This window comes from Budorcas taxicolor, chromosome X (genome assembly GCF_023091745.1).
Source record: "Budorcas taxicolor isolate Tak-1 chromosome X, Takin1.1, whole genome shotgun sequence".
Classification (NCBI taxonomy): domain Eukaryota; kingdom Metazoa; phylum Chordata; class Mammalia; order Artiodactyla; family Bovidae; genus Budorcas; species Budorcas taxicolor.
In genome coordinates this window covers 64,985,728-65,004,029 of record NC_068935.1, presented here as the reverse complement: position 1 = coordinate 65,004,029, position 18,302 = coordinate 64,985,728, and the positions used below count along the sequence as shown (strand labels likewise).

Sequence of the window (18,302 nt, the reverse complement as noted above, 5' to 3'; positions counted from 1 at the left end):
CCCACTTGACTTCACATCCAGGATGTCTGGCTCTAGATGAGTGATCACACAATCGTTATTATCCGGGTCATGAAGATCTTTTTTGTACAGTTCTTCTGTGTATTCTTGCCACCTCTTCTTAATATCTTCTGCTTCTGTTAGGTCTGTACCATTTCTGTCCTTTATTGAGCACATCTTTGCATGAGATGTTCCCTTGGTATCTCTAATTTTCTTGAAGAGATCTCTAGTCTTTCCCATTCTGTTGTTTTCCTCTATTTCTTTGCATTGATTGCTGAAGAAGGCTTTCTTATCTCTTCTTGCTATTCTTTGGAACTCTGCATTCAGATGCTTATATCTTTCCTTTTCTCCTTTGCTTTTTGCCCCTCTTCTTTTCACAGCTATTTGTAAGGCCTCCCCAGACAGCCATTTTGCTCTTTTGCATTTCTTTTCCATAGGGATGGTCTTGATCCCTGTCTCCTCTACAATGTCATGACCTCATTCCATGGTTCATCAGGCACTCTATCTATCAGATCTAGGCCTTTAAATCTATTTCTCACTTCCACTGTATAATCATAAGGGATTTGATTTAGGTCATACCTGAATGGTCTAGCAGTTTTCCCTACTTTCTTCAATATAAGTCTGAATATGGTAATAAGGAGTTCATGATCTGAACCACAGTCAGCTCCTGGTCTTGTTTTTGCTGACTGTATAGAGCTTCTTTATCTTTGGCTGCAAAGAATATAATCAATCTGATTTCGGTGTTGACCATCTGGTGATGTCCATGTGTAGAGTCTTGTGTTGTTGGAAGAGGGTGTTTGCTATGACCAGTGCATTCTCTTGGCAAAGCTCTATTAGTCTTTGCCCTGCTTCATTCTGCATTCCAAGGCCAAATTTGTCTGTTACTCCAGGTGATTCCTGACTTCCTACTTTTGCATTCCAGTCCTCTATAATGAAAAGGACATCTTTTTTGGGTGTTAGTTCTAAAATGTCTTGTAGGTCTTCATAGAACCATCCAACTTTAGCTTCTTCAGCGTTACTGGTTGGGGCATAGACATGGATTACTGTGATATTGAATGGTTTGCCTTGGAGACGAACAGAGATCATGCTGTCATTTTTGAGGTTGCATCCAAGTACTGCATTTCGGACTCTTTTGTTGACCATGATGGCTACTCCATTTCTTCTGAGGGATTCCTGCCCGCAGTAGTAGATATAATGGTCATCTGAGTTAAATTCACCCGTTCCAGTCCATTTTAATTCGCTGATTCCTAGAATGTCAACGTTCACTCTTGTTTAACCACTTCCAATTTGCCTTGATTCATGGACCTGACATTCCAGGATCCTATGCAATATTGCTCTTTACAGCAGTGGACCTTGCTTCTTTCACCAGTCACATCCACAACTGGATATTGTTTTTGCTTTGGCTCCATCCCTTCATTCTTTCTGGAGTTATTTCTCCACTGATCTCCAGTAGCATATTGGGCACCTACTGACCTGGGGAGTTCCTCTTTCAGTATCCTATCATTTTGCCTTTTCATACTGTTCATGGGGTTCTCAAGGCAAGAATACTGAAGTGGCTTACCATTCTCTTCTCCAGTGGACCACATTCTGTCAGACCTCTCCACCATGACCCACCCGTCTTGTGTTTCCCCGCAGGCATGGCTTAGTTTCATTGAGTTCGACAAGGCTGTGGTCCTAGCGTGATTAGATTGACTAGTTTTCTGTGAGTATGATTTCAGTGTGTCTGCCCTCTGATGCCCTCTTGCAACACCTAGCATCTTACTTGGGTTTCTCTTACCTTGGGCGTGAGGTATCTCTTCACAGCTGTTCCAGCAAAGCGCAGCTGCTGCTTCTTAGCTTGAATGAGGGGTATCTTCTCACCACTGCCCTCCCTGACCTTCAATTTGGGATGGCTCCTCTAGGCCCTGCTGTGCCCGTGCAGCCACTGCTCCTTGGACGTGGGGTTGCTCCTCCCAGCTGCTGCCCCTGGCCTCAGGTGTGGGGTGGCTCCTCCCGGCCGCTGCCCCTGACCTCGGACGTGGGGTAGCTCCTCTTGGTTGCCACCCTTCTGGCATGGGGTCCTCCCAGCTTCTGCTCCTGACCTTGAACGTGGTTCAAGGTCCTCTCTGTCGCAGGTAGTGCACCGGGCTCAGCCGCCTGCACATAGTGGGCTGGGCGCATGTATACATAAATGTGAACACGTATAATATGCATGCATTAGTACTTTACAAGTTTTGTGTTTTGCCATATCTAGGGATGTAAAGAAATACATTGAGATGAAATAAAAGATCTCCATTAACAAGGGTGGAGTTGATACCTTAGTGCCAATAAAATAAATTCTATACTCTCTTCACCGTGTTCAACCATATAAAGCTAATTTTCCTTAGCTTTGACCCTGCTCTTTATTCCAGGTTCAAATGTACTCTTAAATGATTTAATATGAGGTATATGTCCTTTGACCATATGTACCTGACAAAAATGAAAATAGTATGATAGAAGAGGGAGTAATAACATGTACTAATTAGAAATATTTTCTATAATGTCTCTTTCTTCTTGGGCATAAGTCTTGAACTATGTAAATATATGCTAGAATTTGAGTTATTATTGAAGATAATTTTACTAATTGCAAGGGAAAGTGGGGGTTTCATTGGGTAAGTATGTATCAGTTTTGGAAATCTCCCTCCTCTGCTACAGTGACTGAATCTGGGGATTTCTCCAGTGATTTAGAAGAGCTACAGCTGTTTTTGAAGGGGCTTGAATGAAATATATGAAAAGTAACAGGATTTTAAGTCATAAATGCCAAATAAAATTAAGTCATGAATGAGTACAATGATTTGGGTTTTAGATTTTCAATTTTCCATTTTAATGCCCTTACTGATTTGTTGCAAATACTGTTAACCCTGTATTTGGCAAGTGGTGAAGACATTATCCTTGTCTTCTCATTTGTAATAAAACAGATTAACTTGCTGTGAAATTTTAACTAGGCTGAGACACAACAGTAGTCACCTAATGACCCGAAGCACATTGCAGTTAAGTAGCTAAATAGATGCATACTGATTACAGGGCTGAAAAATGGATCTGTTTACTAGCAAAGTAGAAATTGCTTATATAACTATTCATTATTTTAGAATAAAGTAACGTTTCCAGTTCCATATAAATATTTTAAAAATCCACCTAATTCTTAATCAGTGTAAGGCATTGGATTCATCTAATGTTTACATGGTTAAAAAAATGTGACCTCTGTGATGCCTTAGGAAACAATAACAATGAATTGAATCTTGATTGAATTTGGTAAGTGCTGGCTACAAATCTTAAATATGAACTATAGTTTTATGCAAAATGTTATTGTAACACTAAATCATGTTTTCAAAGTTATTTGAAATAATATCCACCTGATGTGCTGTTGAAAATGGCAAAGGATGAATTTAAAAATAAATTATTTGAGTTCATAGTATTTGATCATATGTACTTTTAAAACATTTTGGATGATTCCTCTTTATAGCACTGTAAATTTTCCTCATTATTTATAGCATTTTCTATTTGTGTAGATATTCTTTCAATTTTAAAAAAAAATTCAGAATGACCATTCATTTTTTAAGCAGAGTGGGCCAGGTCAAGTCACTTGAATTCTCTTTTTCTCTAAACCATCAACTTTATAATTCACTCCCAAATTTTCCATTTTTATTATGGCAGGATATATTGCTATGTATGATTCTTGTTTACCACTACACAGTGATTTTGTTTGTTCAGTTTTATTTTTTGCTCTATAACTGCTGTGCTTTGTTCCTATCCATTCACTTACCGGTCCATTAAAGATAAAAGCAGTTCATTAAGTTACATATTTTTTCAGCAAATAGCCAATGTTAGAAATGACAGACTGTTCCACAATTTATATACATATTTTAGCATAGAATCATTGAGACTACACAACAGTGAAAAGTAAGAAAATAATTTTGACCTCATATATGAAATTCTTTTCATTGGTGTGTGTGTACATATGCTATTTATGGATTACACTTTTAATCACTGCACTTTAGGTTGAATTTCACAACTGATGAACTTTTCAAAAAATTTAAAAATGTATTATAAAAGCTATATATAATTTGCTATCCATGCCCATACTATTCCTCTAAACAACAAATACAATTATTTAGAAAAAATGGTTCTCTTCTGCTTTGTTTATATGTATCTTTTTATTTTTTCCTGTATATAGAGTATTGCAACTCTATATTTAACTGAATACTAAATATAACTGCATGTATATTTCCCTGTCATAAAGTATTGTGTTTGAAGCATAACAAAATTATAAAGCCTTTCAGATGTAGTATATTTACAATTAATAGTATTTAATAACTATATGATACTGCAGCTAATATACGCAAAGTCCACTATTCATTTCATTAAAATTATCAGATATTTACTGAATACTAAATAATATTATACATCATTTAAAAATGAACATACTACAGTGATGACTGTATTAGTTCTTTATTACTTCAGGAACAAGGTATGATACATTTAATAGCCTAAAATGGTGCAAGTTTATTAGCTTACAGTTCTGTAGGTCAGATGTCTGACATGGGTATCACTGAGCTAAAATCAAAGGACTGCGTTTCTTTCTGTAAACTTCCAGGAAAGTATCAGTTTCCTTGCCTTTTCCAGCTTATCCATCTGATCATTCAATAATCATATCTTCCTCTGACTTTCCTTTCTACCCTCAAGTTAATCCATATAATAGCTCTATCTCCAGGTTCTCAATCAGATCTGAAAAGTCCATTTTGCCATATAAGATAACATATGTGCAGATTCAACTATTAAGATGTGGACTAAACATTTTTGGCTGAGCTGATGAGATTATTCTGTCTGCCATAATGATAAAGTTTGGAAAATCTTAACATCTACTAAAGAAATAATAGACTTTAACTCTCATATTATTAATTTTGCATTAAGCAAACAGTTTTTCTTTAAAGAATTTATCAGTTTGGGCTTCTTATGCAAAATCAATGTGAAAGTATATAAAAACATATTTGACAAACTAATTTTTAATGGTATGGTGATTAGAATACTGATGTTGTAATTGCATATAAATATATAGAACTTTAATTTAAGAAATTCGTTATGAATGAGTTATATAATAAAACAAATATTCCCTGTCCCAGAATGTCTATTATTCGGTCACTTTTATTGCATATGTGGATAAACAATAATGTGTTTTTAATTGATCAAATTAACTAAATGTCAGATTTATTCGTCAGTTTGTGATTCATAAACATAGTGAATAATTTCAGAGTTTTATAACAATATTAATTATGACAAAAATCCTGAGAACCATGACAGTTACTGTAAAGCTATATAAAATAAATATTTTATTTTATTTTTATCAATAATTTTACAGCCGCAGGACTGGAAAAGGTCAGTTTTCATTCCAAACTCAAAGAAAGGAAATACCAAAGAATATTCAAACCACTGCACATTTGCACTATTCTCACAGGCTAGCAAAGTAATGCTCAACATTCTCCCAGCTAGGCTTCAAAAGTATGTGAACTGAGACCTTCAGGATGTTCAAGCTGGATTTAGAAAAGACAGAGGAACCAGAGATCAAATTACTAACATCCATTGGATCATAGAAAAAGCAAGATAATTACAGAAAGAAAGAAAAAAAAAAAAGCCATCTACTTCTATTTCATTGACTATGCTAAAGTCTTTGACTGTGTTGATCACAACAAACTGGCAAATTCTTAAAGGATGGAAATACCAGACCACCTTACCTGCCTCCTGAGAAATCTGTATGCAGGTCAAGAAGCAACAGTTAGAACAGGACATAGAAAACTGGACTGGTTTCAAGTTGAGAAAAGAGTACATCAAGGCTGTATATTGTCACCTTGCTTATTTAACTTATATGCAGAATACATCATGCAAAATTCTGGGCTGGATGAAAAATAAGTTGCAATCAAGAGCGCCTGGAGAAATATCAGTAACCTCAAATATGGAGATAACAGCACCCTTATGGCTGAAAGCAAAATGGAACTAAAGAGCCTCTTGATGAAAGTGAAAGAGGAGAGTGAAAAAGCAGGCTTAAAACTAAACCAGTTTAGCATTGTAGTGTTAGTGTTTGAATAAGGCAAATAAATGATACAGTAAGTGCTTTAGGAATGCAAAAAAAGAAAAAAAAAATTCTTAGAAAGTTAAGATCATGGCATCCAGTCCCATCTCTTCATAGTAAATAGTTGGGGAAACAATGGAAACAGTGACAGACTTTATTTTCTTGGGCTAGACTGCAGACGGTGACTGAGACCATGAAATTAAAATACACTTGCTCCTTGGAAGTTCATGGTTCATGTATTGTTGACGCCTGGCTTGGAGAATTTTGAGCATTACTTTACTAGAGTGTGAGACGAGTGCAATTGTGCAGTAGTTTGAATATTCTTTGGCATTGCCTTTCTTAGGGATTGGAATGAAAACTGACCTTTTCCAGTCCTGTGGCCACTGCTGATTTCTCCAAAATCGCTACCAGATGTTCAAGCTGGGTTTAGAAAAGGCAGAGGAACCAGAGATCAAATTGCCAACATCTGCTGGGTCATCAGAATAACAAGAGAGTTCCAGAAAAACATTTATTTCTGCTTTATAGACTATGCAAAAGCCTTTGACTGTGTGGATCACAATAAACTGTGGAAAATTCTGAAAGAGACAGGGTTACCAGACCACCTGACCTGCCTCTTGAGAAATCTGTATGCAGGTCAGGAAGCAACAGTTAGAACTAGACATGGAACAACAGACTGATTACAAATAGGAAAAGGAGTACATCAAGGCTGTATACTGTCACTGTGCTTATTTAACTTATATGCAGAGTACATCATGAGAAACCCTGGGGTGGAAAAAGAACAAGCTGTAATCAAGATTGCTGGGAGAAATATCAATAACCTCAGATATGCAGATGATACCACCCTTATGGCAGAAAGTGAAGAGAAACTAAAGAACTTCTTGATGAAAGTGAAAAAGGAGAATTAAAAAGTTGGCTTAAAGCTCAACATTCATAAAACAAAGATCATGGCATCCAGTCCCATCACTTCATAGCAAATAGATGGAGAAACAGTGGAAAGAGTGTCAGACTTTATTTGTTTATTTATTTATTGGCTCCAGTATCACTGCAGCCATGAAGTAAAAAGACACTTACTCCTTGGAATACAAATTATGACCAACCTAGACAACATATTAAAAAGCAGAGATATTACTTTGCCAACAAAGATACATCTAGTCAAGGCTATGGTTTTTTCCAGAAGTCATGTATAGATGTGAGAGTTGGACTATAAAGAAAGTTGAGTGCCGAAGAATTGATGTTTTTGAACTGTGGTGTTGGAGAAGACTGTTGAGAGTCCCTTGGATTGCAAGGAGATCCAACCAGTCCATCCTAAAAGAAATCAGTCCTGGGTGTTCATTGGAAAGACTGATGTTGAAGCTGAAACTCCAATACTTTGGCCTTCTGATGCAAAGAGCTGACTCATTTGAAAAGACCCTGATGCTGGGAAAGATTGAGACAAGAGGAGAAGGGGATAACAGAGGATGAGATGGTTGGATAGCATCACTGACTCAATGGATATGAGTTTGAGTAAACTCCTGGAGTTGGTGATGGACAGGGAGGCCTGGCATGCTGCAGTCCATGGGGTCACAAAGAGTCGGACAAGACTGAATGACTGAATTGAACACAACTAGTCCTTGGAAGAAAAACTATGAGAAACCTAGACAGCATATTAAAAACCAGAGAGATTACTTTGTTGACAATGGTCCATCTAGTCAAGCCTTTTTTTTTTTTTCCAGTAGTCATGTATGGATATGAGAGTTGGACCATCAAGAACGCTGAGCACTGAAGAACTGATGCTTTTGAGCTGTGGTGTTGGAGCAGACTCTTGAGAGTCCCTCAAATTGCAAGGAGATCAAACCAGCCAATCTTAAAGGAAATCAGTCCTGAATATTCATTGGAAGGACTGATGTTGAAGCTGAAGCTCAAATATTTTGGCCACCTGATGCAAAGACCTGACTCATTAGAAAAGACTCTGATGCTGGGAAAGATTGAAGGCAAGAGGATAGGAAGCCTGGCGTACTGCAGTCCATGAACTTGCAAGGAGTCATACATGAGGGAGTGACTGAACTGAACTGATTTTTATCAAATTTGTAATTTTAAACTATAAAAATTTAAACAATATTAACGAACATCCTTTTAGTATTGTTTAATTTCTATAGTTTTAAATTATAAATTTGATGGAAATCAGTTCAGTTCCAAAATCACTGTAGATGGTGATTGCAGCCATGAAATTAAAAGACACTAGCTCCTTGGAAGAAAAGCTATGACCAACCTAGACAGCATATTAAAAAAGTAGAGACATTCATTACTTTGCCAACAAAGGTCCATCTAGTCAAAACTATGATTTTTCCAGTAGTCATGTATGGGGTTAAGAGCTGAACTATAAAGAAAGCTGAGCACTGAAGAATTGATGCTTTTGAACTATGGTGCTGGAGAAGATTCTTGAGAGTCACTTGAACTGCAAGGAGATAAAACCAGTCCATCCTGAAGGAAATCAGTCCTATATATTCATTGGAAAGATTGAAGCTAAAGGTGAAACTTCAATACTTTGGCTACTTGCTGTGAAGAACTGACTTATTGGAAAAAACTCTGATGCTGGGAAAGATTGAAAGTAGGAGGAGAAGGGGACGACAGAGGATAAGATGGTTGGATGGCATCACCCACTATATGGACATGAGTTTGAGTAAGCCCGGGGAGTTGGTGATGGACATGGAAGCCTGGTGGGCTGCAGTCTATGGGGTCGCAAAGAGTCAGACATGACTGAGTGACTGTACTGGACAAATTGATCGTAGGTCTTAGTGTTAGTTTCAAACACCCATCATTGTGTCTTATGACCATCAAACTTGTTTTGTTACCAACATTAAAAATGAATTCCTAAGATGTGATAGATTACAAATATATTATTGCCATAATGATTTCAGTGCAGAAAGACACAACATGTACCAGGTCCTCCTACTGTTTCTGAGTTTTGTTCCAAGGTTCCAAGTGTTTACCTTTGGGAGATCTTCTTACCCAGATAGTAGGCTCACCCTCCAAGTTATGGCTTGAACATTATATCAGTGTAGAAGCTTATAATAACAAACCTTCACTATTAATAATCACTTCACTTCATAAATTCACTTGGTGGATTTCCTAGGAAAGGAAGTGCAAGCTAACCTTTCTTGAGCTCTGCCATGTATCTGGCATAGCACTGAGGCCTTTCACTTTCTTATTTTATTTAAACCTCACAATATCTCATTAACTTCCCAAGATCAAAAACTATGGTTTTGTTTAAAGATACATGTTTATGATCAGGTATTGTAAAATCAGGTATGTACTCGGTTTAAAGATGAGAGGTCAGCATTTCGAATGTTATGGACTCCACCGACATGAAAAACTCAGTGCAAGCTGACATTTCCTTTTTTATTTCCTTTTATGTAAGGAACGGATTCCACAGAGTCCTTCTCCTGCTCTCTCTCTGGAAGAGAGTCATTGCCCTGGGAGCCAGACCTCCTCCCACCCCAGCAGCAGCATGTCCAGCTCTCCCTCTCAGATGGATCACCATTCAGAGAGAATAGGTAAGTATCTCACCTGAAGCAAGGAACTGAAAGATAATCTTTAAGGAAATTCTTCATTAGGCAACAGTGAGGGGAAAAAATCTGGGGGAGCTGATGCCTCCTTGATTTAAATGTTTTTTTTTTAATTGTGAATTTTTATTGGGGAAGTCATATGAACAACAACAAAAAAATGTTAGTAGTTTGTTCTCTCGAAGAGTCTTAACTTAATGTGTCACTGGATCTGATGGGAACAATTTGATGGGAGTTTTACAGAATATAGGTTAATTCAATATGTTGGTATATAGCAGCTAGTGTGACACAAATCACTTGCTATATTCACAGCACCCTTTGAATAATGGATGATAAAATATATTTTGTGCAGATGATTAAGAGTAATTAAAAAGTGAATGAATATATGATTTGCAATAATATCAACAATTTAAATGTTAACAGAGGATGAGATGGTTGGATGGCATCACTGACTCAATGGACATGAGTTTGAGCAAACTTCAGGAGATAGTGAAGGACCAGGAAACTGGTGTTCTGCAGTCCATGGGGTCACAAAGAGTCAGACATGACTTAGTGACTGAACAGTAATAACAATAATTTTGATAAAAAATATTTGATCTAATATTTGGCATGATTTTTTACACATTTTTTTTATTGTTTCAGAAGTCTTACACTTACGACATTGTTCCATAAATAGTATAATATTATTTTCAGTGATCTGGCATACTGGAGACTCTAATCTAGCCACAGTCTGGCACTAACTAGCTATGAGATCTTGGGTATGTCACTTAACCATGAGTATCTTTACCTAATATATGAATATGATTGGGCTTCTTGGTGGCACTAGTGGTAAAGAACCTGCCTGACAATTCAAGAGACATAGAGATGTGTGTTTGATCCCTGGGTCAGGAAGATCCCCTGGAGAAGGGCATAGCAACCAGCTCCAGTATTCTTGCCTGGAGAATCCCATGGACAGAGGAGCCTGGCAGGCTAGAGTCCAAGATGTTGCAGAGTCAGACACGACTGAAGTGACCTGGAACCCACACACATGCATAGATATGATTATTGCTCTGCCTATTGCACTGGAGTTTTGTGAGGTCAAATGAAATAATATGTGGGAAAACACTTCAGAAATTTAAAGCACTAAGGAAATGTGAGGGTCAAGCATTATTTTTTTCTGTGTGGCTTTACCTTGATTGCTTATCAACTGCTGTCTGATCCTACTCAGGTATACAGATATTACCCAGTGCATTCAGCTATAACAAATTATCATATAATATATGATAATTATGAGTCAGGTGAGCTAAGTAAAATCTTTGTTAATCTTCTATACCTACACAAGTCCAATTTTGTAGGTATCCATTTCCTCTAGGGAAAATAATTTCTGCTCTTCTTTTAATCTTATTATAGGGACATTTTTTTCATGTAAACTCTAAATTTTTACACTTTATGATAATGATCATCTCAAGTCTCTCCAAAATAATGTTTTTATGGGGGAAGAAAGGAATTTGAGGTATTAGGGAAGGTTTTACATTCTGGATTTGTTCTGGAAAAGGACAAAGATGATTTCACTCTTGTGGAAATTCATCCAAGTCTCATTTAGCTTGTCAATATTACATATTCTTTGTAGCTCTTTAGCTTCATAGTGAGCTCAGTGAGTCACAAATCTGTCTCCTCATTATAATCACCTATGAAGAGTTTACAAATATGGATGCCCAGGCCACATGCTTAGTCTCATGTACCTGGTCTAGTATAGAGCCTAACAGCAGTGTTCTCTTTTGCTTTTCAATATATCCTCAGAAGATTCTAATGTGCAGCCAGAGTGAAGAACCACTGAATTAGAACTTCTAGCTAATATCCATACTGGAGTAAATTTAATTCCTGGAAGGATTGACAGAGTTTTTCTAGCTTTACTCTGTTCTGTGGATACAGCCTAATTTACTTGTTACAATATTGTGTGCAATTGATTCAAGGGAGTCTTAGGATATAGCCAGATGACCATTAAGCAATCAAGAAACACATACTCTTCTATTAGAATAATCTTTGTATTGATGAGGGAGGGGTGGAGAGGAAAAGGAGAGAGAGAATTATTTAGACTACTGGTTATAAGCAGAGCACATAGGGAAATATTGGTACTCTGTGATACACATATTTTAAAGGATGTCTTATGCTTAGAAATAAAATATATCAAAGCAATACAGTATTATAAAAAAAACTTGACAACATAAAGCATTTCTAATTCCACTGACAGTAATTATACTCTTTATGTACATTCAACAATTGTCGAAGCATGATAATGCGATTGTCTATAACTGAATAAAAAGTTTTGATGATTTTTGTTTTAAAGTGACCATATTTATTGATGGTGCTATATAATATTTTAATAAAGTATAAATAAAGAAAATTAATTGATAAACTGAAATTAGCATGATTTTCCTCTTTTAATATATATGTTTTGTGAAGTAATTACAACAATGAACAGAAATTTATATCATATCTATTAATTTTGCTATATATTTGCAAAAATTCTGTAAGGTAAATTAGAATCATAATCATTTTAAACTCATAAGATTAAATGCAAAATTCATTTCAGAAGTATTTTTGAAATTATTGATTATAGAGGTAAATAGCTAATTTGCACATGAATTTTAAAAGAGAAAATATTTTAAATGATTTAAAGAAATATGTTAGAAATTATATATGGACTATGCATTAATTATACTTTAAAAATCATGTGATTGAGCAGCTTATTGATTTTTAAATTGCATGATCATCATACCAACAAAAATCTTTTCAGTGGTTCAGAAGTAAAAGTGTATAAAATTCATGTTAGTTATTTAATGGAGTAAAATAACTATTTATGCAATGCTTTTCTGCTTTTCTTTTGGGTGTTTTGCAAGAAAATTACTCAGTTAAATCTTTTAATTATAGTTATGATGTCCAGCAATAGAGAGGACCTTATTGTTGACCAGGATACTGGACCAACTAGCAAAAAATTCCAAAGGGAAAATAAAGGTAAAATAATTTTTGCTTATTTAATGTACATATAAAGATTGGACACTAACTCACTTAACACCCTATTGCTGTATATTGTATACACATTTCCCTCAAATCAGAATAGATCTATACTGACTTTGGATAAATTCTTTTAGTAGTAAAAATTAATATTTACCTGAATTTTATTTGATACTATAAATAACATATTAACCCAAAGTTTCTTGGTGCCTGTGGTTGGAAGTTTTACCCTAAGCTCTTTATATTATGCCTGATTAGAGACATCTGATTTTCTTTTTATTATGTTTGTACTTTGTTGACTATATTTAAATTAATCACCATTTTATGCTTATGTTTGAAAAACTTGAGTTGCTGTCATTCAGGAGAGATGTTCCCCTCAACATGCAAAAGTGATTTTAAAAGTATATGCTGATTTGGACATTTCAAATGAAATTTTAGTAAGCTACTCCAATCAGGTATTTACCTAGAATGATGATAGATATGACATCAGTCTGGCTTGTGATCAACTGACAATTTCTGCACAGCATCCAACTTTTTCTTAGGATATCAGTTTGAAGAAAGTAGGGAGAGTAAGAATTTCAGTCACACTTCCTTGATATGAAAACTGAGTACAACTTTATTTAAAAGACTTAAGGTAAGAGTAAAGGAAAATATATCAGCATATGTTATAGGCTATGCACTATGATTGTCATCATGAATTTATTAACTCTAAGCTAAACAACATAAGCTAATAGGTAATTTGTCAGATCACCAGATGGTCTGATTGTACTTCACTATTAAGATGCATTTTTTCTGTCTTTAATAAAGATGTTCATAATATGTAGAAAAAAAAATACTCTCCATGAACAGCTGAGGAGTTGATGGAGAATTTTCTTTTACTTTTTCCCTAGACTTAACTTGCTTTCTAATTACCTAGACGAGCATTTTAGTTAAATTCGAAACAGTCTAGGATTTTAATTTCATTGAACCATGTTTGGTTTCCTTGCCACATATTTTGTCTTTTCTTATTCAAAGACTATACTCTCTGAGGCCCAAGTTGTAAATGCTTGCTTTCAGAAAAGTTGTCAGAGGGGAAGAAGTCAAGTTTTGTATATTAAACCACCCAAATACTTACAGAGGTAATAGAACTGTAGTTAAAGTTGAAATTTCATTCATAACTCAGCAACAATTTGTTACTGAAACCTCTTCCCCAGCAAGTCATGACAGTTTGAAGGACAGCTTGGTAGTAAAGCAGATTTTCTAGGAAAATCTCAAGCTGTACATGATACACATGATTCCATCAGAACTGCAAACCCAATAAGTCACAGTGGCATTTAGGACTGGCTTGGGTGCTGCAATGCTCAAGGACACACTGCTATGCCTTATGAAAAATCAGCTGGAGTGCTAGTACAGATGTATAGTAACTGAATTTCATAAAAACACACAGTGGTATGCACTGGCATTTCTGAGTCTCTTGCTGTGGAATGGCACAGTTATACTCATTTGAAATAGGTTGGTCATACATCCTGAAGAAGATATTAATAGACAGGAGTGACATATTAAACTGCATTTCTTCAGTTATAATGGAAACCTTATCTTTTTTTCTGATTTATTCATTCCTTGATTTATTTGGTTTAGGGTCATTGTTTTATTTTTTGTTTCTTAAATTTTTATTTCTCTATTTTTTAAATTAATTTATTTATCTTAATTGAAGATTAATTAATTTACAATATTGTAGTGGCTTTTGCTATAAAGTGACATGAATTAGCCATGGGTGTACATCATGTGTTACCCATCCTGAACCCAACCCCCCACCTTCTTCCCTATTCTTTCCCTCGGGGTCGTCCCAGTACACTGGCCCTGAACACACTGTCTCATGCATCGAACCTGAACTGGCAATCTATTTCACATATGGGAGTCTGAGTGAACTCCGGGATTTGGTGATGGACAGGGAGGCCTGACGTGCTGCGATTCATAGGGTGGCAAAGAGTTGGACACGACTGAGCAACAGAACAGAACTGAATTGAATATACATGTTTCAAAGCTATTCTCTCAAATCATCCCATCCTTGCCTTCTCCCACAGAGTCCAAAAGTCTGTTCTTTACATCTGTGTCTCTTTTGCTTTCTCACATATAGGGTTATCATTACCATCTTTCTATATTCCGTATATATACATTAATATACTGTATTGGTGTTTTTCTTTCTGATTTACTTCACTCTATATAACAGGTTCCAGTTTCATCCACCTAATTAGAACTGATTCAAATGCATTCTTTTTAAGAGCTAAATAATATGCCATTGTATATATGTATCACAACCTTCTTATACACTTGTTTGCCGATGGACATCTAGGTTGCTTCCATGTTCTAGTTATTGTAAACAGTGCTGTGATGAACATTGGGGTACAGATGGTTTGCTTGGTGTGTATGCCCAGCAATGGGATTTCTGGGTCGTATAGCAGTTCTATTTCCATGTTTTTAAGGAATCTCCAAACTGTTCTCCATAATGGCTGTACTAGTTTGCATTCTAGCCGATGGTATAAGAGGGTTCCCTTTTCTCCACACCCTTTCCAGCATCTATGGTTTGTAGACATTTTGATAGCAGCCATTCTGACTGGTGTGAGATGGTACTTCGTTGTGGTTTTGATTTGCATTTATCTGATAATGAGTGACGTTGAGCATCTAGTCATGTGTTTGTTAACCATCTGTAGGTCTTCTTTGGGGAAATGTCTGTTGAATTTTTTGGCCCATTTCTTCATTAGGTCATTTATTTTTCTGGAATTGAGTTGCATGAGCTGCTTGTATATATTTGAGATTGTCAGTTGCTTCGTTTGCTATTATTTTATCCCATTCTAAAGGCTGTCTTTTCACCTTGCTTATAGTTTCCTTCGTTTTGCAAAAGCTTTTAAGTTTAATTGGGTCTCACTTGTTTATTTTTGCTTTTATTTCCATTACTCTGGGAGATGGGTCATAGAGGATCCTGCTGTGATTTATGTCAGAGAGTGTTTTGCCTATGTTTTCCTCTAGGGGTATTATAGTTTCTGGTCTTACATTTAGATCTTTAATCCACTTTGAATTTATTTTTGTGTATGTTAGAACGTGTTATAATTTCATTCTTTTACAAGTTGTTGACCACTTTTCCCAGAACCACTTGTTAAAGAGATTGTCTTTTCTCCATTGTATATTTTTGCCTTCTTTGCCAAAGATAAGGTGTCCATAGGTGTGTGGATTTATTTTTGGGCTTTCTGTCTTGTTCCATTGATCCATATTTCTCTCTTTGTGCCAGTACCATACCATCCTGATGACTGTAGATTTGTAGTATAGTATGAAGTCAGATACATTGATTCCTTCAGTTTCATTCTTGTTTCTCAAGATTGCTTTGGCTATTCAAAGATTTTTGTATTTCTATACAAATTGTGAAATTATTTGTTTTAGTTCTCTGAAAAATACATTGGTATCTTGATAGGGATTACATTGAATCTATAGATTGCTATGGGTAGTATACTCATTTTCACTATATTGTTTCTTCCAATCTGTGAACATGGTATATTTCTCCATCTTTTTGTGTCATCTGTGATTTCTTTCATCACTGTTTTATAGTTTTCTGTATATAGGTCTTTTGTTTCTTTGGGTAGATTTATTCTTAAGTATTTTATTTTCTTTTTGTTGCAATGGTGAATGGAATTGTTTCCTTAATTTCTCTTTGCATTGTTAGTGCATTGCTAGTATACAGGAATGTTAGTGTACAGGAATGCAAGGCATTCCTGTGTGTTAATTTTATATCCTGCAACTTTACTATATTCATTGATCAGCTGTAGTAATTTTCTGGTGGAGTCTTTAGGGTTTTCTATGTAGAGGATCTTGTCATCTGCAAACAGTGAGAGTTTTGCTTCTTCTTTTCCAATCTGAATTCCTTTTATTTCTATTTATTCTCTGATTTATGTGGGTAAAACTTCCAAAACTATGTTGAATAGTAGTGGTGAAAATGGCACCCTTGTCCTGTTCCTTACTTTAGGGGAAATGCTTTCAGTTTTTCACCATTGAGGATAATGTTTGCTGTGGGTTTACCATATAAGCCTTTTATTATGTTGAGGTATGTTCCTTCCATGCATGCTTTCTGGAGTTTTTTTTTTTTTTTTTAATCCTAAAAGGATATTGAATTTTGTCAAAGGATTTCTCTGCATCTATTGAGATGATCATATGGTTTTTATCTTTCAATTTGTTAATGTAGTGCATTGCATTGATTGACTTGCAAATATTGAAGAATCCTTGCATCTCTGGGATAAAGCCCCGTTAGTCATGATGTAAGATGTTTTTAATATGTTGTTGGATTCTGTTTTCTAGAATTTTGTTAAGGATTTTTACATCTATGTTCATCCGTGATACTGGCCTGTAGTTTTCTTTTTTGTGGCATCTTTGTCAGGTTTTGTTATTAGGGTAATGGTGGCCTCATAGAATGAGTTTGGAAGTTTACCTTCCTTTGCAATTTTTTGGAAGAATTTGAGTAGGATAGGTGTTAGCTCTTCTCTAAATTTTTGGTAGAATTCCCCTGTGAAGCCCTCTGATCCTGGGATTTTGTTTATTGGATGATTTCTGATTACAGTTTCGATTTCTGTTCTTGTGATGTGTCTGTGAATATTTTCTATTTCTTCCTGGTTCAGGTTTTAAAGGTTATACTTTTCTTTTTTTAATATAAATTTATTTATTTTAATTGGAGGCTAATTACTTTATAATATTGTATTGGTTTTGCCATTCTAAAAATTTGTCTATTTCTTCCAAGTTGTCCATTTTATTGACATATAATTGCTGATAGTAGTTTCTTATGATCCTTTGTATTTCTGTGTTGTCTGTTGTGATTTCTTCATTTTAATTTCAAATTTTGTTGATTTGATTCTTCTCCCTTTTTCTCTTGATGAGTCTGGATAATGGTTTTTCTATTTTATTTATCTTCTCATAGAATCAGCTTTTAGCTTTGTTGATTTTTGCTGTGGTCTCCTTTGTTTTGGATTTATCTCTGCCCTAATTTTTATGATTTCTTTCCTTCTAATAACCTTGGGGTTCTTCAATTCTTCCTTTTCTAGCTGCTTCATGTGTAGAGTTAGGTTCCTTTTTGATTTTTCTCTTGTTTCTTGAGGTAAGCTTTTAATGTTATGAACCTTCCCCTTAGCACTGCTTTTACTGAATCCCATAGGTTTGGGTTGTCATGTTCTCATTTTCATTTATTTCTATACATATTTTGATTTCTTTTTGGATTTATTCTATTTGTTTTTTATTCAGAATAATGTTGTTTAGCCTCCATATGTTTGTATTTTTAATAGTATTTTTTTTTCCTGTAGTTGACTTCTAATCTTACTGCACTGTGATCAGAAAAGAGGCTTGAAAATATTTCAATTCTTTGAATTTACCAAGGCTAGATTTATGGCCCGGGATGTGATCTATCTTGAAGAAGGTTCCGTATGCACTTGAGAAAAAGGTGAAATTCATTTTCGGGGGGTGAAATATCCTATAGATATCAATTAGGTCTAACTGATCCATTGTATCAGTTAAAGTTTGTGTTTCCATGCTAATTTTCTGTTTAGTTGATCTATCCATAGTTGTGAGTGGGGTCTTAAAGTCTCCCACTATTATTGTGTTACTGTTAATTTCCCCTTTCATACTTGTTAGCATTTGCCTTACATAGTGCAGTGCTCTTATGTTGGGTGCATATA

The 18,302-nt window shown here is 35.4% G+C and overlaps 1 protein-coding gene across 1 annotated transcript in view; it reads left to right on the top strand.

The window, feature by feature from the left end:
• The window catches only part of DACH2 (dachshund family transcription factor 2), an 807,465-nt gene that overhangs the window by 628,839 nt on the left and 160,324 nt on the right, over nucleotides 1–18,302 (top strand). Inside the window, exons 7-8 of the mRNA XM_052662672.1 lie at nucleotides 9,477–9,612; nucleotides 12,532–12,615. Coding sequence (XP_052518632.1) covers nucleotides 9,477–9,612; nucleotides 12,532–12,615 — 220 coding nt within the window. The remainder of the gene's footprint in view (nucleotides 1–9,476; nucleotides 9,613–12,531; nucleotides 12,616–18,302) is intronic.